A 26,439-nucleotide genomic window follows, 5' to 3' on the forward strand; every position below is an offset into this window, starting at 1 on the left:
CGTTGGAAGCTGCTGCCATGAGACCCAACAGTCTCTGGAACTGTTTGACAGTGAGTAGCTGGCCTAGCTTTACACTTCTCACAGCTGCCAGGATCGAAGCGTGGCGATGACAGGTGCGCCTGCATCGACACTGAATCCCAAACCATGCCTAAAAAAGTGGTCCTCTAAAATAGAGAAGCACACTCTTCTTGGCGTTCAGCCGTAACCCCAACTCTTTCATATGGGCGAGAACAACATCTCGATGTTGAACCGCCATCTAATGCGACTGAGCTAAAATCAACCAATCGTTGATGTAGTTCGTGATGCGAATACCCCGGAGGCGCAGAGGCGCCAGAGCTGCATCCACGCATTTGGTGAAAGTGCGGGGTGATAAAGCCAGGCCGAATGGAAGAACTCGATATTGGTATGCTTTGCCCCCGAAAGCAAACCTCAGGAACTTCCAATGACACGGACGGATGGAAATATGCGTCCTTGAGGTCTATCGTGACAAACCAGTCCTCGGACTAATCTGTGGCACGATTGTCTCAATGTTAACATTTTGAACTTGAGCTGCATGACAACTCGAAGACCTAAAATGGGACGCAATCCCCCGTCCTACTTTGGAACTATGAAGTACCGGCTGTAAAACCCGGTTTCCCTGTTGGAGGGAGGTACATATTCTATGGCCCCTTTCTCTAACAGAGTGTTTACTTCCTGTTCCATAACCAGAACCTGCTCGGGGCCCACCATAGTGGGCAGGACCCCCATAAACCGCGGTGGGCGTTACTAGAATTGTATCTAATACCCCTTTTCCACGGTCTGCAGGACCCAACGAGAAACATTTGACAGTAGCTTCCACGCTGTCAAAGATTCTACTAGAGGTACCAGTCTCTCGAGACTGGTTTCTGGATTTTGTTGCTGTTGAGTAGTCGGTTCGTCGCCCTGTAACGGCGCACCGGCAGGGAACGACCAAACAGACTGCTCTAGCACCCTCCTCAGAGGGGGCGGGCATCCCGAGGCCACTACGTTTCCGGGTGGACCTTGAGATATGTGCTCGCCGGAGACCGCTGCGCCCTGTAACGCCGGAGGCGGCAGGGTTGGCAGAACGGTCCCCTGAGGGCACCGAAGAGAGACGGCACCGTATTTTTCTCCTGCTGTTGAGTAGTCGGTTCGTCGCCCTGTAACGGCGCACCGGCAGGGAACGACCAAACAGACTGCTCTAGCACCCTCCTCAGAGGGGGCGGGCATCCCGAGGCCACTACGTTTCCGGGTGGACCTTGAGATATGTGCTCGCCGGAGACCGCTGCGCCCTGTAACGCCGGAGGCGGCAGGGTTGGCAGAACGGTCCCCTGAGGGCACCGAAGGGAGACGGGCACCGTGAAAAGAGGTGTTAACCGCTCTGCTTCGGGGGGACTACCCTCATTTGTCCTGAGCCCTCAGACATCAGGACTTTTTCCCAGCAGCCTTCTTGGCGGTAATAACGGTCCGCAGATCCGTTTTACCCCTCGAAGACTGCTGGGTTTGAGAGCGCCCTCCGTGTCCCCGAGATTTTTGTGGGGGAGCACGGGAGGAAACGCTCTGTTTCTGAGTGGCGCGGTGCTCAGCGCTCTTTTTAGAGGAGTGAGGCTGCTCCCGCTCAGCAGCCTCATAGAAAGAACGGCGGGGGAGAAGTTTCTGAAGTGCAGCTGCCTGTTTTGAAGCTTCTTGTGACTTCGCTACAGCACTATTAACTGCGTCTCCAAATAACCCTTGCGTGGATACTGGTGCATCTAAAAGAACATGTTTTTCTTTGTCCTTTATGTCACTTAAGTTGAGCCACAGATGCCTCTCAGTGGCCACCAGGGCTGCCATAGAGCGGCCGATGGATTTAGCCGTCTCCTTGGTGGCCCTGAGAGACAAATCCGTGGCTCTACGCAGTTCAGACACCGTATCAGCACTAATACCCCCGCCCTCCTCAAAATCACCCAATAACTCAGCCTGGTAAGCCTGCATTATGGACATTGTATGTAAACACGCTGCAGCTTGACCGGCGGCGGCATAAGCTTTATGAACCAGGGAAGAAGTAACTTTTACTGGCTTGGATGGAAGTGCAGGAGCCTTCAGAGAAGATGCCGTTGCTGGAGAGAGATAGCTCGCGAGCGTCTCTTCCACCTTCGGCATCTCCCCATAACCATGCTCTTTATAATTGTGAATGGATGAATAGTGTGATGTTTGTGCAGTATACACTCGATATGACACTGGTTTCGCCCACGATCTCGACACCTCGGTGTGGAGATCGGGGAAAAACGGCAGGCTCCTGCGCTGGGGCTGCGCACGAGATGGCAGGAAGCGTTCGTCGAGCTTACTTTTCGAACGAACGTCCTGCCTATCTTCTGGCCACTCAATAGACAGTCTGTCAACAGCTCTAGTAATGACATCGAGCAGTTCCTCAAACGCATGAGACTGAGGTGGCGAATCCTCAGACTCAGCTACAATACTCACAACATCCAACTCCTCAGAGCTGGATAGTTGCAGTACTGGTACCTCTATCGGGGGGGAAGAAACCGCAGCGCGTGCTTCCACACCCTGATAAGAGGCACTGGATCTATCAGACGGATGCTGAGATAAGGCAGAGCCCGTCTCAACATCCACTGATAAATCCATCTGTGAACCCCAGGTCTGAGATCGACGCCGTGCCTCGGCAGCGGCGGGACCCGAGCCCTGGGGAGCGTGGTCGGGATTGAACCGAGCCAAGCGGGATCGGAGCGTACGCAATGGAAGCGCACAGCAATGCACACAGTCACCACCCTCGAGTGCTGACTGGGCATGCTCCTCTCCCAAACAAACAACACAAAGAGTGTGTGTGTCACCTCCCGTTAAATAACGCGGGCAGGGATGGACACACACTCTAAACTGCTGCTCGCTCGCCATACTGAATATATATATATATGATATAGACAGACAACACCAAATATACAGACAGATTTCACACAGAGCGCAACTGAAGACTCAGAAAGCTTTCGTTTTCTGTTTCGGGCCGGCTTTTATAGCTTCCTGGTACGTGACGTCACCCGCCTCTGACGTTCCGCCACACCATTGGACTGATTTTACATGTGCTTCAAGACGTCATCACGCAAAGCGTTCCCATAGCGTCAAACTCGACGCAACGCGAGTTCCCTTGAAAGGGAACCGCATACAAGCCCAACCCAAATATTTAATGTCATGATTGCTACCATCTATTTGCATTTATTTGTATCCAGCTGGTTGCTTTTTTTGCATTTGATATGCAGGGAAGTTGCATATGTAAATCTAGAGACATGAGAAAGCAAACTCATGCAGCCAGAAACATGTACAAAAAAAAAATCAGAAAAGCATTCGATTTCAGTTCTTTTTTTATCGCCACTATAACACATATTTTGATTTTGATATTTTTGATTAGATAATAAAGTGTTCTAAAATAGAAGCAAATAAAGTGTGAGAGTAAACATACAATATACATATGCGTTTAATTTCAATGCTCTGGCCTTTGTGTAGATGTTTAAAGCTGGTCATCATTCAGCATGATTGGATTTCTATGAAATGGTAACACTACATTAAGATTCCACTTGTAACATTAACTAAGGGTTAGTATTGTTCATTGTAAATATCTATTAGTAAATGTTGAAATTAACATTTTAAAGCTGCATCTCTTAACATAAGTTAATGCACTATGAACTAACAGGTTTAATTAATATATTAATATTGTTTATATTTGTACAGCACATTTTCGGTTCAGTACTGTTTTTCAATTTTTGTAATAAAGTTTAACACTATTTTATGTTTTATTTTCATTCAGTATCCATTTTACAAACTATCGGTTGATTAATCGCTTATTGGCCAACGTGGTCCAACCTAGGTATCATTAATGGTAAAATCCACTATCGGTCGACCTCTATAAAAAACACTACAATATTCCACAAAGGGTAAGAATTTTCAGTTTTGATTTCATGGTGACTTTAATTTACACATCACACAGACCACCACTGAGTCCGACACATTCCCATCCACTCACTGATCCTACCTGTGTCTGCTGTCCATCTAGTGGTATGACCATGGCGGGCAGGTTATGCTGGCAGCCATGCTTCAAACTCTCCAGCAGCCTCCGCTGAGTTTCAAGCTTCTCTTTGTCCTTTTCTACACTCCTCTGACCTTCTCGCAGCCTCTCCAGGCTTTGCTGGTACTCCTGCAGCTGCTCATGGAGTTCCCGTCGTTCGCTCTGCAGCCTCCGCTCCTCTAGGTGGCACAACAGCTCCCTCTGCTCCAATGACGTCTCCAGCTCAGACTGCTGAATCTGCCGCACCTGGCACTCTCGGTCCCACTGCTGCCGCTCTCGTACCAGGGTGCCCCGTAGACGGGCCACGTCCGCCAGCTCCTCCCGACGCCGCTCCGCCTCCCGCTGGCGCTCCTGCTCCTGCAGGGCCTGGCTGCTGCGAGCGATGGGCAGTGGGCGGGAGTGTGGGTGAGAGGAGGTGTTTGATAACAGGAGGAGGAGGAGCCTCTGGACTTCATAGCAACTGTCTTGGATGGTGACTGCGGCCTATTCACAAAAAGTGAGAGTATTAATATAAAGGAGATCAACGGTGAGATACCTTTTATCACTGCTAACAATGGCTCTAGCTAACACCAGTGTGTAGTGTCTCGGCTAAACCATCACTAGGTAGGCAACAACCCTCAATTCATCCGTCCTTCTTTTTGGCTCTTAAAGCTACAAGTGCACTACCATTCAAAAGTTTGGGTTCAGTAAGATTTTTTTAAGGAAAATAATATTATCAGAATAGAATTATTAATAGAATAAAAATTATCCCTGTTTCCCAAACATTTTAAGCAGCACAACTATTTTCAACATTGGTAATAACAAGAAATGTTTCTTAAGCACCAAATCAGTATATCAGAATGATTTCTGAAGGATCATGTGACATTGAAGACTTTGCCACAAGAGGAATAAATTACATTTATTATTTATACAGTTAAAATTGTAGTAAAATGTCAATATTACTGTTTATACTGTATTTTTGATCAAATAAATTCAGCCTGGGTGAGCATTAGACACTTATTTTAAAAACATTTTTAAAAAAAATCATACATTGCCCAAACTTTTGAATGGTGATGTATATGAATCAGCTTACACGAGCCCCATCCACAAATTGCATCTGAGATATGCGTTTTTAAACTCTTCTCTCATGTTGTCTCTAGTGACTTATTAAATAGAGCTGTTTTTAGTCCTTAACCTGAGGAAAATTATCACTTTTAGACACTGGTTCCCTCTGGTATATCTAATGGGTTTTTAGCACAGCAGTTTTTGATTTATGAGTAAAATATGGTCTGTGGTTTACAAAACTTGAAGACATTGAAGAATTACTTTCACGTTTTGTTCTACAACACAAATTACTATCATAACTCAAATGCATGTTGCTAAAAATGTAAGTCTATGCTCAGGTTCAGATTCATGATCAGAGAAAACTGACTTTGAAAACTGTTACATTTTCAATCAAGCTAAACTTTTTTCTCTCGTGGTTTTAAGTGTTGACATAGTTAACTGTTGGCCTTTATAGAGAAGAACGGTTGGCTGATTTGTCAATCATGTAAACATACTGTAATATGGGGTAAAAAGTATCTTATGCTCAGCAAGGCTGCATTTATTTAATCAAAAAGACAGTAAAAGCAGTAATATTGTGAAAGATTATTCAAATTTAACTGTTTCCTATTTTAAAATGTAATCTATTCCTGTGATGGCAAAGCTGATTGCTGCTTAAAATTTTTGTAGAATTCTTAATACATATTTTTCAGAAAGTTTAAAAGAACAGCATTTGCTGTATATATTTTTGTAAAATTATAATGTCTTTACTGTCACACTTGCTGAATAAAAGTATTAATAAAAAAAAAAACACTGACCCCTAACATTTGAAAAGTAGTAGCTGCAGTCCTTGCGTAGCAGTTTGCCATCAACTGTTTTTAAAGCACACAAATTCACATTTGAGGTCTGACTATGTGTGTACATTATGCTGTAGAACAGAATGTCAAAGTTTTATTTGACTCATGAATCAAACAGTTATTCTAAAAACCCATTTGGTATTCCAGAGGGAACCCATTTTGAATTAGCCTTCCAGGTTAACCTACAAATTGACATCATGACTGAGCAGCTCTATTATGTCTGCCTACTCACAAACAAACAATATAAATGCATCCAAATCTATCCCTTTGACTATGATATCTAAAATAGCTAGGAAATGGCAATGTTTTGTAAAAAGAAGGACGATCTCTTTTAAGAGCCTTTCACAGGTGTGTCACTTATGTCTACATCCAGCATCATGTTGCATTACAACACATCCTATTATATATCCAAACCACAGTGAGTTAAATAAAAGCCACATAGTAGGTCAAACATGTTCAGGCGATGAAACTTAAGGCTTGGACAGAGCGATTACAACGGAGTCATATCGCGTGTTTATGTGTGTCTGACGTAAGGCCTGTCCACTATAATTATTCTTTCAGTTGGTATGTGGTTGTGTGACATGAGCTCACCTGTAGACTGTACAGCAGTTGAGTCAAGCTCTGCACACTCTGACTCACCTGCATTAAGACAACAAACAATCAGCAAGAAAAAGTAAAGAACTCTAAACCAAAACTAAGACTTTTTTAATCTGACACATCGAGCCTACTCCAACTAATGTCTCTTCTTCCTGGAAAGATAACTGCATAGATGTGAGCAGTATAGCAATATGTTCCATTCTATTGCAAACAACAGTGCAATACATTTCATTTATATTTTTTTGGCAGACATCTGCTTCCTGTAGCACATTTTACGAAACTGCAAACGTTGTGTTTACTTCAGCTGTTTTCTAAAGATGATTAAAAACTTCAGCATCTGTTGACTCAAACACCAATTGGTTCTTTATCTACAAAGTCAACAGACGGCACAGGAAACACGCGGCGGTGACCTGAGTTAAAGAAAACAGCCTCCCAGCCAAGTAGGTTTATAAATGAGTGAGGCAAAGCGTTCACTCAAGGATGTATGAGTAATGTGGGGGGACACATTAAGGTATCGGTATTGATTACCTCCCAAAAAGTGATAGGGTGATTTCTTAATGGGAGTTAAAATGTTTGTTATGCCTAGATGTTAGTTTCCTAGATTCATTAAACATTGTGTTGGGCTAAAATCATCATCTTCTTTTTTTTTTTTTTACGAGTGAGAATTAATATTATTTGTGCACTTTGCATAATCTGCACATCTGGATGGTAGTGGATTGTAATGTGGAAATAGAAATGGGAGAGAGAGTTGCAATAAGTACACTCTTTTGTGTTGAAATCAACACAAACAAGTCTGCCCTCTTAAGGCAAGATTTATGCCCTGTCTATGTCAATATCAAGTTTATAGCACCACCTGGTGGGCACAAAACTATGTTTTTGTTTGCTGTTTTTCTAGGAATTGCTTATGTGCAACAGGACAGATTTGGCCAAAATCTATGATAACTGAACTGAATACAAATATAAGTAAATATGAATGGCAATCTAAATCTTAAAACCCAAATCAACCCCGGTTTCACAGACAAGGCTTAAGCCTAATCCCAGACTAAAATACATGTTTGAGTTGCTTTTTTTTTTTTTTTTTAACTGAAAGCAACTTAAAATGTCACTTCCATTGTTTTGTCTCAAGATGCACACCAGTCATTTTTAAAGGCACATTTATAAAAGCTACTTAAATGTCCTAATTGAACTAAGGCCAAATCCTGGCCTAATCTAAGTCCTGTATGTGTCCAAAATAAATGATTAAATATTTAAAATCCAGTAAAACACAAGAATCCCTTGCTTTTTTAACAATAAAAGGTAAATACCTTGTAAATATTTAAATATCTCCTTTCATGAACTTGTGCCCATGTCAGCAGCACAAAAAAACCTAATCAGCATGACATACTGTGCAGCGCACCACAAGACAGCAGAAAATAGGTCCAAGAAAATGAAAGCCTAATTCTTCGCTTTTATTTTTAATGAAACGGGACCCTGGAGGCAGTAAAATGGCCGCCTCTTATTTCAAGCTCATTAATACTTAGTAACACAAAAGATTGAGATGTGATAGTGGAAGAAGAATGTAAATTATTTATACAGGGTGACTGTACCTCTTATGCTGCACAATTTAAATCACTAATACTGGAAAATATTAAATATTTCTTACCCATATTTGTATATTTCTATTAGTAATCAATCATGCTGTGACATTATACTGCCACAATCCATTTTCTAGTAGTAATCTCTTGTGCAAATAATGGCCATTTAAATGTGTTTAAGTGCCATTTATGAGCAGGATCCAGTTCACATTTACCTTCAGGTGAATATTGTGATCAGTGTCCGCACTGTGATTAAAGGCCTGGGTTTTTAAGCCTTCCTCTCCTCTCCACTCCTCCTCCTCCTCCTCCTCTTCACTGTGGTGGGTGTCCGTCAGTGGGCTCTGGTTGTCAGGAGGCTGAGGCGAGGAGGAAGCGCAGGGCTCAGATTGAGTCTGTTCTTCTGGACAAGACAGGACGGCAGCAGAAGCACAGTGAGAGGAGAGAGCTGCTCTCAGGTTCTCCGCTAATAAACAGAGAGTGCGACAGCGCAATATTAATAACTGTCAAGATTGCTATGCATGCAGTGGTGTGTACTGTGGTTCAATAACATGAAAAAAAACTTGTATTGTTAAAAAGTAAGGTTAAAAAGTATTGAAAAAGTGAAGCATATTGTGTCTATAAATCTATGGGTGTGAGTATGTGCATGTACCCTAAATTTTTTAAATGGTAAGATATTTTGTTTTTGAATACATTGTCTTATGCTCACCAAGGCATTTATTTGATCAAACATACAGTAAAACAGTAATATTTTAAAATGTGATTACAATTGAAAATGACTGTTTTCTATTTTAATAGGCTTTCATATTAAATGTAATTTGTTGGCAAAACTGTGATGGCAAAACTGAATTTTCAGCATTATTACTCCAGTTGTCAGTGTCACATGATCCTTCAGAAATCATTCTAATATGCTGATTTGATGCTCAAAAAACATTTCTGATCATTATCAATGTTGATAACAGAATTTTTGTAGAAATTCTGATACAAGTTCAAAAGAACAGCATTTATTTGAAATCAAAATCTTTTGGTAAATCATAAATGTCTTTACTGTCACGTTTGATTAGTTTGATGCATCGTTGCTGAAAAAATGATTATTATTTTAAATCTTTCTGACCCCACTGTTTTGAACAGTGCAACACTGTTTTGACCTCACAACTTTTGAATGGTAATGTATGTATTGATGTGTGTCTCTCAGCAGACTCCCACCCTCTTTAAGAGCAGCGCCGAGCAGTACTCCAGCCTGGGGGATGTCTTCAGTGCTGGGCCGTACCAGCAGCCTTGGATCTGGACCTGCCTCGCGTTGTCCTGCCATGACTGACAGCTCGGCGTAGATGTGGAGCTTCTCCTCCAGATTGGCACAGATGAGATGATCGTGGCCGCACAGAGACTCTGTGAAAGAAAATGGTCGGTTGTCATGTTAAAAATAAAAAAGTTCTTCAGCTGACGCAAATGAAACTACACCACTCACTGACTGCTATTCGGAAGAAACTGGTGAAATATTCTGGTGAAATAATTGTTTCTTTGCAAGCAGCATTCAAAAATCATATGCATTTAATTTTATTATTAGATGTTTTACCAGTAACAGATTATTTTTGAGAGCTCTCAAAGCATGAAATGAACTTATCAATGCATGCACCGACAGTATGCAGTAGGTCAGTGGGATTATGTGCATTCTTGAGGTGCCATTAGCATTTGCCAGAACGTAATTTTCCTGCAATTCCATAGTAATGTAAGATAAATTAAGATGAATGGCAATGCTAATGGATAGATATATCTAGGTATTACAAGTTAAACATTTCAGCTATTATAAACCATCTTTGGATTCATCAGCATAGCTGGTTGCTTACCTTGAAGCCTGTGAATCTTTTGGATCTTTGCTTCGGTAACTCTCTTTTCCTCTTCTGATTCACTCGTAGTCTCATCCTCCTCTTCAGGGCAACTTAACAAAACAAATACAATTTAAAATTAGTCAAATCACACACTACAACAAAAGTTGAAGAGAGATTTTTTTTTTTTCCTCTCAGCTGTCCTTGTAGAGAAGAATCAATATACACAAGTACAACATGTTTCATCTTATGGTGTTATGGTGATGGGAACAGCACTGCACTCCTCATCACTACACACCTCTCCACAGCCTCTCTGATGAGTCTCATCCAGGCATTGCGTTCATCTTTAGAAGCAGCGTGCACTTCATACATCTCAGGCCCAGCTGAAGATGCGCTGATCAGAAACATGCCTCTCTCCTCATTGGCCACCTCCCGCACGATCAGCTTCTGCAGAGAGATCACTGGAGGCTTCTGGTCCTGAGAAACAGTGCAAGTGAGTAAGATAACATATCTAACTTTACACGAAAACAAACTGTCATTCAATGCACACTTAATAGAAGTGTGATATAGAATATGATCAAATATATTCCCTGAAAACAAATATAGTTACACTACTGCTCAAAAGTTTGGGGTCATTAAGATCTTTTTTTAAAAGAAATGAATACTTTTATTCAACAAAGATGCATTAAATAGATCAAAAGAGACAGTAAAGAAAGACATGTACAATGTTACAAAATATTTATATTTCAAATAAATGTTCTTTAGAACTTTCTATTTATCAAAGAATCCTAAAAAAATAAAACGTACCATGGTTTCCACAAAAAATATTAACCGTTTTCAACATTTTAGACACCAAATCAGCATATTAGAATTATTTCTGAAGGATCATGTGACATCGAAGACTGGAAATTCATAAATAACAATTTAAAATGAATTAAAATAGAAAACAGTTCTTTTAAATTTCATTAATATTTTGCAATACTACTTATTTCAAAAACATGAAAAGAAATTGTTTTTACCAAACCCAAACTCCTGACCAGTAGCGTTTGCTTTATAGAGATGAAAACACATTGTAATCTCAGAAACCAACCACAGCGGCAAAGATGTATTTCTGATCTTTCTCTTGAAGGAACACCAATGAATCAGACAGCAAAAACGCCAGAACATCTGTGGATGATCAAATAATGTCATCAGATATTTCATCTACTTAGCCAGAATTAAGTACAAATGGCTGTTCATATGTCTTTCATATTGACTACTGCGTATTGTGTTGTGACCGTTTCATTGGGCAATCACCTTTCAGTCTTCCTGTGGCCGTCTTCCAGAGCAGCGAGCCCTGGTGCCGCAGAGCCCTGCCACTGGTGATGTCCTGCTTGCGGAAGGTGTAACCGCTCTTCAGTTTGGTAGTACACTTGTTCTCCATGCGGCCTAGGACCTCACTCAGCTTCTGGTTCTGCTCGAACTGACTCACGTGCTGGTCCACAGCAGAGATCAGCTCGCGGATCAGGACTAGCGCACGTGACAGGTCAGCATGCTCTTCTGTGTGCTCTGAAACAAAGAACAAAAGAAACTGAGTCTAAACAAATGTTTGGTTGTGATTTTGTGTGTGTGTGTGTGTGTGTGTGTGTGTGTGTGTGTGTGTGTGTGTGTGTGTGTGTGTGTGTGTGTGTAGGTGAGGAATAATACCCTCTGTGTACTGCAGTATTCTCTCCAGGAGGACAGGGTATTTCGTTATTCGCTGCGTCACTAACAAAATGCATTCTGGGATTTCTCGCCTCTTTACCAATGAGTTGCTACTCTGTTGCTGTGGAACCAAAAAGATTAGAGTGACTAAGTGAAATTCAGTGCTGCCGAAAGCAATATGCGACTGATTTAGTCATTGTGTCATTTGAATCTTACTTTGATGAAGAGCTGAAATCTCTTGTTCTGCTGCTGAAGCTCTTTGAAGTAGCTGACCGCTTCTGTGTGATGACTGCAAAACTCACCATACACCTGCTTCATCTTCTCTGCATTCTCCTGGGAGAACTATGATGAAAACAAACACACACCTATAATGTTTCCCATGACTTATATTTTATATATATATATACAATGGTAGCAATTGGTAGCAATTGCATCGTCATCTACATCTACGTAGCGCAGCTGATTGGTTGCTGTTAGATCAGCAGCCAATGAGCTGCAGTTCAACAGTCAACATTCAAATACTTGTAGTTTGTTGTTAGCAGTCTGTAGCGTGCTTTCAGAAAGCATCTGAAATCAACATCTAAGATAACGGCACACTCTTTTACTCCATATCTCTGCATATTGCATGGTTTGCTTATTAAATGAGCAATCATAACAGCTCAATCTAAGAGTTGTTTAACAGTATTGTAGCGTTTTTTTACTAAGCATATAAGCTGCAGCGTTTAAGCAATTGTGTTTATGCAGAAGCAATCGGTCTATTGTGTGTAATTGCTGTGAGGATACGCTGTCTAAGCTACGGATATGAGAAAAGGTTCAAGTGAAATAAGCATTTGCACTTTTAAAGGGGTTACCATGTTTAGCTGCATAACTCTAATGACATGTTCATTTATTTGTCTTTATCGTCTCTACAGCTTTTTCACTTATCAATAGAGTATAAATGATTAATTATGATACAGGTGGTTGCTGGGTTTCTTATCTTTATCAGCTTGCAACATATATCTTTTGTTAATGAGAACACATATTGCATGTTTTTAGAGCTAAGCCATTCGAAAAAAAAGAAAAAAAACGTCACATGTGAGAATATGCACTAGTACCTTGGGTGAACCCAGGAGTATGATGTACCATGACTGAATCAAAGCTATCCAACAAAAAATAGTGACGTAGTCCTCAGAATCCATGTTCGTCATTTACAGCAATACGTGAAGTAATTAATGGCAGTTCTATTGTTAAACCGTTCAAGCAATGGATGTGCAACAAAGTTACTATGGTTTTGGGAAACAGTCGTGACTAGCTAGTTAGTTTCTCCAACAATATTTTGTATTCTGGTAGTTAAGCAGCAAGTTATGTCATAGTTCACAAAACGTGTCTGGAGTGTGCTTGTAGTACAATCTCAACTGAAAATATTTGACTCAAAAGAAGGATTTGTTCATTGCTGCCTCTCTCATGAATGTGCCAAGGAGGCTTAACTCCGCTCCTAATAGGCAAACCGTTTGGTCACGGTTCTGCCATAATATCTGATTAAATGGTATTCTTTACAATGAGGTTCAATTTGTTAACGATTGTTAACTACATTGGTTATCACGAACTATCAATAAAAATAAAAAAATTCTAAAGCATTTATTAGTCTTAATTTTAACATTTATTAATACAGAGCTAACATGAACTAACAATGAACAGTTATATTTTTATTGACTAATACAGTAAAGAAATGTATTGGCTCATTAATAGTAAATGTTATTTAATGTGTTAACTAACATTAACTAATGGGACCTAATTGTAGAGTGTTACCGATTAAACTTTCAACTTGAATTGTGTACTCACACAAATACATTGAAAACTATTACAATTTATATACCTGTTGCAGAAAAATGTCACCCACATGGTGGATGAGGTAGTTCTTGTTGCTGTTTGGCTGGACGCAGCTTTGCCGTAGTTCCCTCATTGCTGACAGAAAGTCACGGTGGAGGAGGAGCAGTTCATCCAAGCAAGGGAAAATCCGACCAATGGTGTCCGCATCCAGCCCGACTTCCTCCCGCATTCCCCTCCTGAAGACCTCCGCCATTACCATGAGCGTCTGCACGTGATGGAGCTCGGTTTGCATGAACTCTGAGTAATACCAAGAGCACAAAAACACTTTCAAATGATGAACAGCTAAGAACAGAACACACCTGCACAAAATGTTTTTAATGATTTCAGCTGACCGTAAATGACATCCTGTCTCTTGACGATGCGTTTTTCCTGCATCTTACAGAACTGGGGTTCCACCGCTAGGCTCCATGACTCCGCCTCTAAATCCATAGCATTCATCACCAGCTCATTCTGTAGGGGGGCATCTACAGTGTCTGAGGAATTAATTTCATATTAGATTTTTCAATACGGAATATCAACGGCTGCTGAAAATTCAGCTTTGCCATTACAGTAATAAATTACATTTTAACAATTATTAAAAACAGTTCTTTTAAATTGTAATAATATTTCACAATATTACTGTTTTACTGTATTTTTGATCAAATAAATGCAGCCTAAGTGTACAAAAGATTCTACTTTCAAAAAAAATTTTTATTCCAAACTTCTGACCGGTAGAGTGAATAAAAAAAGAAAAATGAAGGGGTCGATAGGAGGTTTTTGAAGGTCTCTTAACACTCTATTGAGCTTGGAGTAGGAGCATGACATATTTCACCAGTTATTTCATCAAATATCCAGCTGTTTTACCTTCAATGAGAGATGAATCAGTGGATGTTGAGAACTCCATTGTTTGGAGGAGCTCCTCTGATTGGATGTAGTTCCGCCACGGGGGGGAGTCACTATCTGCTTCTGGGCTCTCACTAAGCCTGATGGAAAATTTCATAAATGTCTATAAGGAGCCTTAAACACTCTCACTTATTTCAACAAACACAAACTTTGGGCACTTATGATGTCTTGGCTCATATGACATGAATATTTAAGGAAATGGAATGATAAAGGTAAAATTAGTCAATTCACTTCCATATTATGGACAAAATTCACATTTTAACATGTTAATATTTTAATAATATTTTAAAATTGTAATATTTACGACTGAGCACATCACAGCATATGGGTCATTAACCTTCACGATTCATTTATTTAGCTAGTTTTTGGTTGAATATTACTACACAGTAAGAGTGTGGGACCTTTCTGTGACTGCAGGCACACTTCTGGACAGAGGGCACGGAAGAGGAGTAGAGTCTCGTGATGTCATCACAGGAAGAGAGGCAGAGGTGGGTATCTGAGAGGACGAGGAACTTTCACGCACAATAAAATCTAAATGTGACAGAAAAAAAAGGTGAGAGCAAAACCAAGACAGAAGTGTAAATGCATGAAAAACAACTTTGGCGTTAAATAAGTTGATAGTGGGGGTGATATTATAAGCTTTCGCTTTATAAAGCTGGTAAAACTCACTTTGAGGGAGGGAGGCTGTCCTGCTTTTTACTGTCGTCACAGAATATTTGTCTTGAGGCTTCTGTAAACGAGAGTTAATATACGTTTATAAATTAATAATATACTTTTTTTAAAACTTCACATTATTTCCTCTTATGTTACACTGATTGCCAGTATTCTGTATTGTAATAATGGGGCTCATTACAGATCCTCTGCACTTTGTGTTTGACCAAACACAGGCAAATGTGTCTCATGGTTTAAATATTAAACTTAGGCAATCCATCAGACTTGCATGTAGTTCAAGATATAAAAACAACATGTGCAAACACAAGCACAGTCCACCTTCAGGCATGGCGTCGATGAGTCCTTACAGCCCTTATGGACACTCACTGCACAGTCTAGAATGAAAGAGCAAATTAACAAACTTTAAAAAATAAAAATAAAAAACATCTACTGAATCAACTGGCAGATTTCCAAGAAATTTTCCAAAACACAAAAACAGATAGTATGATTCAATACAAACCTCCATGTTGCCAGAAGCACAATACATATTTTAAGATTAATAAAAATGGCAGTTTGATTATTTAAAATATTTGTTTCTTCTTAAGTGAACTCACATGCGCAGTGGAAGACCTCTTTCCCAGAAGCTGGCTTGCTGCAGATCTCACAAAGTGTCGACCCCAGGACAGATCCTGCTGTGAACTGGTGTCCATTGACCTGTTTGTCTTTGGTTTCTCTCTCTTTTCCTTTCCCCTTAAAAAACCAAGGGAAAGCCATCAGATCATTCACAGTCCTCATCACCATCTGCCATGATGACTGCACATTAAACTCATCTCTACACTATTTCTGCTTGTGAAGTTAGTTTAAGTGTGACATGCTTGTGGGGCAAAAAAGGCCATGGGAGAGTTTGCCGCTGGTAAAACAGTTACAGCCAAAAGAAAGTTTAATGATTAAAAGGGATTCCTATGGTTATTTTTGGGCTTAACAATCAGTCTTTGCCCCCCTCTCTTTTTCATCCTTCCTTAATGGCTAATAAAGGAACATTGTGTGCAAAAACCAGGCTGAGATTGTTCAGTTTACAAACAAAAATTACATTGTATGAAGTAATATTGTTGAAAAAAGTTTACGTTTTGAACATAGATGGTAATGGTTTAAAAAAAGTCTCATAATATTGATTGATGTTTAATATTTATATTTCTCTGTGACCTTTACCATTATTTGTCAAGAGATGTTTTTAGATGACTTGCAGATGATATATGACATGCATGTATGTTTACCTTGCTCTTGTTGCGGGTACTATACATTCGGCTCTTTATGAAGCTGAAAGTGCGGCTGACTTTGTATTTTTCTGACTCTGATTTGGAAGGGATGATATATTTGTCCCATTCCTCCTCCTCAATCCTGGAACACACATTAATCACATGGAGCGCATTAAAATCACAGACACATGCCTGTACTGTGGGTGTTTTAATGTTAACACAGATTTTACTTTTTAGACCATGATGTAGCAGCTAGGTAGTTTCATTAATGCCTTTCTTTCAGGCTCAGTCATTCATTATTTTCCAGGCTACAGGAAAATTAATAATTAGTCATCACCCTCTGTGCCAAAAAGAAGACATACCACCTGAGCAGTGCGGACATTCTATGCATTTCACACATTCCTGATTAGAAATCTTTTGCTTGGTGGGAGGTGAGTTGTGAGACGAGGACCACGGTTAGGTTCACAAACAAGGAGTGTTATTACATACTTTAGTGTCGACACAGTGAAGTGACAGCATCATTTAGAGTCATCTCACAAACGTTAAGCAGCATTAGACGTGATTTCATGCCAGTAGGTGATTGTGCATTCTGGTTAGGTTATTAAAAGGATCATGCCAAGAGTGCACTTGGTGTTTAGTAGCTAGGGGGGATCTGTATTGACATACTCTTTGAGGAATTCGGAGAGCGTGAGGTGTTGGAGGGAGTCGGCCAACTCTGCACTGGTCTCATCATCAGCTGACTGAGCGCGCCTACGAAACCTTAACTCCCTATAGAGGTACAGTACAGCACTCTGAGTCTTTATACACATAGCAGATACATGCATTTCCATTTTAATGTATGCACAGACACATACTGCCCCTGGAGGGCACTATTGTGCTTTGCTGTAAAAAAAAAATAGTGAGAAAGACATAGGGAATTTAAAATACCACATGGAAATAAGCTAACAGATATGGATGATCATTGTATATGAGATCCAACACCACAGACAAGGGGCTCTTAATGCAGAAAGTGTACCTCACTCACCAACTACATACATCTTTTTGCATTCATTTAAATAAAAAACAACTCTAAAAGGTCGACACCTGAAACAGGCGCAACAACCTTCAAATCAACAGGAAGCACTCTTGTCTCCTGGCAACCTTGTAGTCAGGGACACTGGAGAGCTCTGCTCAACACTGTTTTATTCTCTGATTAGTGATTAACACCTAATAGAGGAATCGGGGCTGATGACAGGTGGTTAGAGGTCTGCGTTACCTTTTCTCTTGAGGCTGCTCTGATGTGCTGCAGGCACGATGTTCTGTGGAAAAGAAAATATGGATGTAAATATACTGGCTCTATCATTTACGTTATATCTTTAAGAACTCTCCTTCTCTCCTCTGATTCTATAAACACATTCATCTGAACTGAAGATTGATGACATCATCCTTCCTTTCCAGCAACATCTTATCAAATAATGATGAAACCCCTTGAGGGTGAAGGCAGAGAGACGCACTGCCATTAGGCTCCCACAACCAGCGAGCAAAGCCAATAAAGCAGTGGAAAGCTCATGCATACAGAAACAATGTAATTATTGTTAACAAAAACCATTAACTATAATTTTCAGTAACTGAAATAAAGTTGAAATAAAATTTGTAAATATTAGATAAAAAACTAACAAAAATTAACTAAAATAAGTTTTTGTTTGAGTATAAGATGAGGCACTAAATTTACTAAAACAAAAAATGAAAGATAAATAGAAATATATATATATATATTAAACTAATACTAATACAAAAAAAAAATTTAATTCACTAAAACTAAAATGAAAACTGAAAAAAAATCAAAGCGAATTAAAATATGAATAAATACTAGCGTACATAATATAAATTAACACTGACCCAGACACATTATACACACTTTTTTTTTTTTCGGTTGTTCACTTTCTCCCACACAAAGACACAGAGCGCTTTCAGCAGCAGACGTGTTGTGCTATGTTGTTAGTAGTGGCGTGTGGCAGAAGGCATAACTGGAAGGCGAGCAGGCGAGGCTGTACTTACTAACAGGGTTGAGCAGAGACAGAGATTTAGACAGAGACAGGGCGTGTAGGAGAGACCTGCTGCCACTGCTGCTTGGGAGGGCGCCATCTACAGGACACAGCGGACATGACACTCACTACAGCCCGCCACTACTCTACACATACATAGTGTGCTGGTTTTGAATGGAAGGGTTATGAAATGTTATGGCTGAAACGGCCAAAAACAGTTGATTTCATCCTCTGTTCATGGTAATATCAAACAGCAGCACATTTTTGCTGTGTCTCAAAACCAAAAGTTCAAACATGCACATCCCTGCTAGAAAATCCAACTTAAAGCTACACTGTGTAATTTTTTAAGTTGATTCTTAGCAAAAAACACTTTGTTCTTTCAAAATGATATGTGCTCATTAATGTGTAATTACTTCTACCAACTAATCAAGTATTCTCGTAAGCGTAGAATCTGCCATTTAGAATACATACGAGCGAGTCGCTCGAATGGCGGCAGTCATGTTGCGCCTCCATCTTGAAAATACATTAGCCAAAGAGGGACATACCTGGAAATTCAAGCTTCGCCTTTCGCGTTTTTATACTCAGTGGCACCGTGACGAATGCGAGGTGGAGATTACTCGCGACTGCCAGCAGATTTGAAATAATACATAATACAACACCATAGGAGTTAAAACCACCCCGGAATGGGAGGGGCTAGAAAGTAATATTCAGTTGGTAGTCATAAACAATTTCACCGCTAGATTGGAGAAAATCCTACACAGTGTAGCTTTAAAGGGATAGTTCACCCAAAAATTAAAATTTGCTGTTAATTTACTTACCCTCAGGCCATCCAAGATGTAGGTGACTTTTTTTCTTTAGTAGAACAGTAAAGAAGATTTTTAGCTGAAAAAGTGGTCCTCTGTGATTCATATAATGGAAGTCAGTGGGTGCCGTCACTTTCATAGACAGTATAAGAAATGGACACAACGACCCCATAGACTTCAACGGAGAAAAGTGAAGCAAATTAGAAGCACTCACTTCCTGATGGCTGAGCATACTGCGCAGACTCAAACTGAGCTTGACGACGTAGATGTGACGTGAGCAACCTGTCTGACAGTTGTAAGTCTTCTAGTAGCTGTGCCAAGAGAAATCTGAATCATTCCCTTCCGAATCTTGCAGAGACGGAGAGTGTGAGTAGGAGCTTTATGATTCTCTATGGGCTTCTCCCTTGACTTTATCAGACTTTATGCCTCCACGTCCCCCCGATTGCCTGCGAGCTTCTCCTCCTGTCTATATGGTAATTTCTCAACTGTGCAACAGACAGTCGCGTGGTTATGACGCAATCGTTAGCCTATTTTACAAAAACTGCTTCTACGGGGCCATAACGTAAGATACAAGGTAATGGAACCTTTTATACATTGTCGATTTTCTTTCGAAATAAACAATGGTCAAATAGAGTCTTTAAACGCCTCAGATGTAGTTATTCGCTGTCAAAGTGACGCCAAAATGAATGGCAGTCAATGGATTGCTAACAGCAGGTGATGGCTTGTTAGCCAATGGCGGCCCCCCAGGGGTGGTACGCTATTCGAGAGCTCGATTACCCTCCTGGTCACTTTGAGATTCAAAAAAACATATGCAGTCACTCCCGTGCATATGTTATTATGTGACAGGAAGCTCACGCTCAGGACCGTTTGCCAAGGTAAAAATGTTGTAAATAATGTTCAGTAAAACCTCAATGCGGATATTAATTTAGCTTTGCCTGCATATGTTTTTTTGAATCTCAAAGTGACAGCACCCATTGAGTTCCATTATATGAATCACAGAGGACCACTGTTTCAGCTAAAAATCTTCTTTACTGTTCTACTGAAGAAAAGAGTCACCTACATCTTGGATGGCCTGAGCGTGAGTAAATTACCAGCAAAACATTTTTTGGGGTGAACTATCCCTTTAAGCTGGCAGCTAAATGTTTCGGAACATGGTAAGTGGTTTCTAGCGGGTCTGAGCTGATTGTTAGTGGTTCCAAGCTCATCACTGGATGGACGACCAACCACAATGTTCCAAAAACCAACCTGACCATCTGAAGCTGGTAGTAGATGGATTTCTGATCCAAGATGGTTTACCAGCTTATGAACCATTTATACCAGCTACCATGTTCTACAAAAAGAGTTACAATCTTAAATCGTTTTTTTCCAGCAGGGTTGATGTCCAAAAAAGCTGTTTGGCCAGCTAACTTGGTTTTGAGTATATTTGTTAGTAGTGTGTGTCTGTTCACTACAGTTTTGTTAGTGACTACCAAACATGCTTCTAGCAAGTGTAAATGCTATTACAGTACATTCAGCTATTACTTTGGTGTCCATAAATTATTTTACAGATTTTATAACCACAAAAGCATTTTCAGAAAGGAAAAATCTGAAATTTCCTATAAACATTAATAATCTACTAAATTGTCTTAGATTAATGGAATACAACAGGCTCAATGATGATATCAAATGACATTCAGGGGCATTAACTTCTACAGAAGCTGGTAATTACTGGGAGAATCTCTGACTCAGTGGATGTTAATGAATGCAGATCATCTGAGGGCATTAGACACAAGCTGTATTTTGTAGTTACACCCTTTTAAAGAGATAAAACAATTGATCCAAGGAAATCATAACTAAATACTGTATATGAAACAGATTAAGAAAGAAGGCCTGTTTCACACTGCATATGTAAGTACAATCGAAGCAGAAGCGTGACTGTAATAGCACTGTGTTTTTCTTCTTTCTTTTTTTTTACACTGGCAGCGCTTTTGTAGCATAACAGAGCTGTGGCTCTTTAAAGAAAATAAAGTCATTTCTGGAGTATTGCTTTTAACTAAATTATAAAATGGTTATCAGGAGTGTGTGCAATTCCGAAAAATTACCAAACTTGATCATCATACTTAGAAGGCATTTACATCCAAATGGTAATTAATCTACACAGAACAGAATACAAACCCTGAAGTGTGGCTATAAACCACTTAAACCAGCTGGATTTGGATTTACTCCACAATGCAAAGTGTGAATGCTTTAATCTGTGGTGCTGAGATAAATATGCACTGCTTATACTTGCAGGATCAAACAAGTTGCTATAAAAAATAAAAACCAAGAAAATAATCATATTTTAAATGAGTTACAAATCCCATCATCCCTTAAAAGCTCATCATGCTTAAAACAGACTAGACAGGAAATACAAGAGATGTTATGACCACTATGCTCAGTCGTTTCCAGCAAAGAGAAGAAACAAAAGATGCTTTCATGACTTCAAATTTGATATGTGATAGAAATATCTCAGTATAACCAAATCTACTAAATCTACCCATGCATCCTGATTTTTATTTTTATTTTTGACTTGACTTCCTGTCATCTGTCCCTAAGAAAGGCTAACCCTGGAAAAACATGCATGTCATGAGAACTAATGCAGGTAATGTGAGAGGTGGAAGGTGAGATGTTAGAGGATCTGACCCTGGTTGAGGTTGGTGGGTGGAGGGTGGGCATCCCTACTGAATCGTGGAGGCAGCAGGCTGATTTTAGGGGAGGTGTAGGAATATGAACGCAGACGGATGCCCTGCTCAATATCCTGAGAAAAGAAATAATATTTTCACTCAGTTTGCACACAGCTGATCTCAGTGCTCAAAAATGTAATGATCGTCATGTAAAGTCTGTCTCACTGTATGTAAGGGAAAATAGCAATGGTACCTTTGCAGGAGTGGGGTTACAGGCAGATGAGGCGGAGTGAGAACGCGTGCAGGTAAGAACAGGGGTGGGACTAAACATAATCTGCTCATCTGAGATGTTTTTGAGCTCAGGCTGTGGCTGGGGGAGGGGCTTCTTCATTAAAATGTCATCATCATCATCCTCCTCGCTGTCCATTTCCAAGGCCACCAGACTCGGGCTTAGAGAGAGAATTGGACTTCTAAAAATTCTCAACAGCCACTATGAGTAAGACTAGCATTACTTGCACATTGTGAATAATTCATACATTTTGGTGTTTGGCACAAATACTCTTGCAACAACTCTTATATCTCACGGCAAGCCCAAAGTTTTCAAATAACATTTTTCATATTGCAAATTTCAAATTTTTCAAAAACTACATTCCTGTTTTATTGGGCAATTGCAAACAGAGCCAGGTAACTTGCCAGTTTGCCATAGAGCTGGGCGATATGGCCCCAAAACTATCACAATGAAAATTTTCACAATAAATGTAAAAAATGATTTAATTCAAGTTTAAAGGCAGTTTTTTTTGCTCCTGAGTGAAAGTTGTAGAAACCAGGCAGTTAAACTACTCTTTATTGTCAGACCATGACAAACACTTGTCAAACAGGTGAAAATTTCTCAAATCTGAGGTAGAGCATTAATTTTTTCCTTAAAATCTTAATAGAAATATTAGTTTCTGATATTGTTTCAAATCATAACACAGGTTTGTGTTGCCTGACTTTAATGACATGTATCTTTAGCAGAGTTTGCAGTGCAGACTGCAATATTAATTTTTGTCTCTTAGAAATGACATTTGACAGTAGCAGTAGCTTGAGTTGGGATGATTTATGTTCATTAACAAAAACAGTAACATCTATAAAAATTGTAATAACTAAATAGTTTTAAAATAAATTTTGTTTTAATTTAGAGTTAGGACTTAACCATTGGTCATCCATAGTATCATACATTTAGATCATGATAACCACAGGTAAAACCATGCATATAGCACCTCACTACCATGGTAAAATGTAACTATATGGTTTCTATGATATTTGTATTAAAAACAGTAGCCTACATTTAGTAATAAATACAAATGCTGTAGCTTAATAACAAAAAATATTGTAATTATATTCCATTAATCCTTTAATACATTTAATACATGTCTACATTAATAATATAATACAATTTGATATCCCACATTTCTGCCACAATACCATGGTGCAGTTAGTGTTACTACAGTGAATCCATGGTAAATTTTGGTGATTTGTAGATTAAAAAGCCTTCTAACTGGTTAATGCCACAATGTTTCACATGTTTGCCAATGCTGTTGAGAATGTCAGTGCTGTTTCTTCTGGTTTAAACTAGTTTAAATCACAGAGACATTTGTGTTCTTCACTGAATTCAATTGCTTCTCACTGGTCGCGCTGTTTAGTGGGCGCGTGATCAAGACCGATCAGCGAGTAAAGCATCTGCTATAGGTTCGCGCTGCGCTGCCGTTTGAGCCGAGCTGATAAATGGTTTGTGTGTGGTGTGGTTCAAATGAGTAGTGCTGTTTCATTCCGCATGAACATTTGATCAACATTTATCTAACTTTTGTAATCCTTTTATCGAGAAAAATTATATTGTGATAATTATCATTTTATCACCCAGCCCTAGTTTGCCCTGGGTTTGTTTTTTGTTTACCTGTCTGGTTTCACAGACCTTCTACTGCAGAAGTTCTCAGCAGGTTTTGCTCCAGAAAGCAAGTGGTGACCCAATACAGTAAAATGTATGTTATTGTACACAAGTTAACAAAATGTCCTTAAAATGTTTTCCAAACATTGAAATCTATCAGATCTATCAGGTTCATGCTCTTAGCAGCCAAGAATTCATTGACCAAAACACACGTGGTCAGCACAAATCATGTTAATTCTTGCTGTAAGTGAACCTGCATTTAATGTAGTCTGTGTTGTTGTCTCATGTTACGCAACCTGTCCATGCTGGCATCTGTCTGATTTGGCTAGTTCAAGCCACTAAGAAGTATAGTGAGCATGTAAACAACCATTTATAAGTTTGGGGTTGGTACGATCTTTTTTTTAAAAGGAATTAATACTTTTATTCAGCAAGGATGCACTGAATTGATCAAAAGTGACAGTAAAAAAAAATTTAATGCTACAAAAGACTGTTTTTACTGTATTATTGATCAAATAAATGCAGTCTTGGTAAACATCGAATTCTTCCTTCAAAAACATAAAAAAAAAATCTTACCGACACCAGAATTTTAAAGGATGGTGTATAGAGTAAAGCGTCAAATTTTTAAATACCTCCTGAATTAATTGATGGACACACCAAAACATCAATGTTAGTAGGCTAACCTTAAGTCACATGACTCTGTTGGTGAGCTTGAACTGTTATAGGTCAGTTCAGCTGGTCGTGTGGCACGCATGAGTCTATCCAGCATTAGTCCCGCTGGTGAGGTGGGAGAGAAAGTACGAGAGCCGGGATGCCGTCCTCTCTGCCCGTCATCATCTTTAATAGCCGGAGGCATATCTATTGTCCCTGGTGATAAGACCCCTGTATCTGACATTCGCCACACGCCACTATCAGTCCCAGAACTGTGCTCTGTGACACCTGTAACATTGTACTTCATATTGAAGTCATTGTCCTACATTAGAAGAGAAAACAAATATATTTTAATGAAACAGGACAATGGCAATATAGTAATTTAAAAGGGTAGCTCACACAAAAATAAAAAATTCTGTCATAATTTACTCACCCTCACGTTATTAAAAAAACCTGTACGATTTACTTACTTTTTTGCCCATACAGTGAAAGTCAAAAAGATTCCAAAACATCACATGACTTTCATTGTATTTTTTAAAAATATCTTCTTTTGTGTTGAACATAAGAAATAAAATCAAACAGGGGTGCGTTTCCCGAAAGCATCGTTGGCCAACTATGGTCGCAAGTTCATCGCAATGTCCATTGAACTCTATTGGTAACGAGGGAACTTGCGACCATAGTTGGCTAACGATGCTTTCGGGAAACGCACCCCAGGTAAGCAAAATAATGATGACAGAATTTTCATTTTTGGGTGAACTATCCCTTTAATATAGTCAAACTCAAAGTCATGGTTCTTTTATCACTGGATCTAAGAATTTAAATGCAAAGCCTGATGTCTCATAAATCAAATCAATAGACTTTTGTGGAAGTAAAAGAGTTGTGGCTACAGTTCTGGCTACAATATGCAAGATCAAATAAAGACTTTCCCCAAGACTTTCACAGAGATCAATCAAAAGATATAGGCACTAAATGAAGGGAGGAGATGGGATTTGGAGTGTCAGTGGATCTGGCATATTGAACGATCTGATCTGTAGGAGCAGCGATATGTGTGGCGCCTGACCTTAGTGGAGCCTCTGAGCATGGCCGTGAGCCTGACGGCAGCAGCGCCTGAGGAGTGAAGGGGAAACGGAGGGCAGGAACCAGGAGATGAACACAACTTCTCTGTCAAAAAGAAAAAAAGAAGAAAAAAAAAAACACACTGTCAAACTGATGCATGTGTGTCAATAGAACTGGATGGAAATGCAGAGTCAATTTTATTTAAAAGTTAGCTAATAAAAACAATGTAAATAACAGCTGTCACTTCACATGCTTCTGCTTCTGCTCTGTTCTCTGGAAACTTGTGTGTGCACATGTGTTTTGACAATATCGAAATGCCAAGATGGCAGAAGAAACCAGTAAAATAGAAAATAGCACAACAGCACGGTCTCTTTACAGCCGTTAAAATTTCTGTTTTGGTTTTTAAGGAGGCATTTACTTTACTTTCCCACAGTTAACTCTATATTTCCCTGTGCATTTTTATTTCTTTAAATTTCTCATTACAGTCCTACGCTACCGTTCAGAAGATTGGGGTCTTGAAGATTTTTTAAAAAGAAATTAGTACTTTTATTCAGCAAGGATGCATAGAATTGATCAAAAGTGACAGTAAAGACATTTCAATATTGCAAAAGATTTCTATTTCACATAAATGCTGTTATTTTGCACTTTTTATTCAAATCAAATAATCATGAAATAATAATAAAAATATTATGTAGCTCAACTATTTTTAACACTGACAATAATAAGAAGTTTATTGAGCAGCAAATCAGATCATGTGACATTGGAGTAATAATGCTGAAAATTCAGCTTTGACATAACACATTACATTACATTGCCATAATACATTACATTTTAAAATATATTAAAATAGACCAAATATAGTATATTTAATAGTATTTTTACAAAACTATTGTTTTTAATGTAGTTTTGATCAAATAAATGCAGCCTTAGTGAGCATAAGAGATTTATTTTCAGAAACAACATATTGACCAGAAAGCTTTGAATGGTACTGTACATCATTTATCAAACTGCCTCATCTATATTTACATTTATTCATTTAGCTGCCACTTTTATCAAACACACACAAAAAAAGAGCAATT

The 26,439-nt window shown here is 39.3% G+C and overlaps 1 protein-coding gene across 2 annotated transcripts in view; it reads right to left on the minus strand.

The window, feature by feature from the left end:
• arhgef28a (Rho guanine nucleotide exchange factor (GEF) 28a) overlaps positions 1–26,439 on the minus strand; it is a 74,188-nt gene that overhangs the window by 12,932 nt on the left and 34,817 nt on the right. The window contains exons 10-34 of one of the 2 annotated variants that reach the window (XM_084113367.1): positions 25,365–25,465; positions 24,337–24,626; positions 21,986–22,181; positions 21,752–21,866; positions 18,301–18,387; positions 17,519–17,561; positions 16,930–17,031; positions 16,282–16,405; positions 15,622–15,757; positions 15,347–15,402; positions 15,026–15,086; positions 14,758–14,887; positions 14,318–14,436; positions 13,807–13,947; positions 13,461–13,711; positions 11,822–11,947; positions 11,609–11,726; positions 11,219–11,470; positions 11,013–11,089; positions 10,221–10,399; positions 9,944–10,035; positions 9,303–9,485; positions 8,315–8,562; positions 6,520–6,567; positions 4,019–4,534 (exon numbers count right to left, since the gene is read on the minus strand). In XM_084113367.1, coding sequence (XP_083969493.1) covers positions 4,019–4,534; positions 6,520–6,567; positions 8,315–8,562; positions 9,303–9,485; positions 9,944–10,035; positions 10,221–10,399; positions 11,013–11,089; positions 11,219–11,470; positions 11,609–11,726; positions 11,822–11,947; positions 13,461–13,711; positions 13,807–13,947; positions 14,318–14,436; positions 14,758–14,887; positions 15,026–15,086; positions 15,347–15,402; positions 15,622–15,757; positions 16,282–16,405; positions 16,930–17,031; positions 17,519–17,561; positions 18,301–18,387; positions 21,752–21,866; positions 21,986–22,181; positions 24,337–24,626; positions 25,365–25,465 — 3,791 coding nt within the window. The remainder of the gene's footprint in view (positions 1–4,018; positions 4,535–6,519; positions 6,568–8,314; positions 8,563–9,302; positions 9,486–9,943; positions 10,036–10,220; positions 10,400–11,012; positions 11,090–11,218; positions 11,471–11,608; positions 11,727–11,821; positions 11,948–13,460; positions 13,712–13,806; positions 13,948–14,317; positions 14,437–14,757; positions 14,888–15,025; positions 15,087–15,346; positions 15,403–15,621; positions 15,758–16,281; positions 16,406–16,929; positions 17,032–17,518; positions 17,562–18,300; positions 18,388–21,751; positions 21,867–21,985; positions 22,182–24,336; positions 24,627–25,364; positions 25,466–26,439) is intronic. The other variant, XM_084113368.1, reaches the window with a different exon arrangement.

The sequence above is a fragment of the Abramis brama genome (genome assembly GCF_963993115.1).
Source record: "Abramis brama genome assembly, chromosome: 5".
In the NCBI taxonomy this organism is placed as follows: Eukaryota; Metazoa; Chordata; class Actinopteri; order Cypriniformes; family Leuciscidae; genus Abramis; species Abramis brama.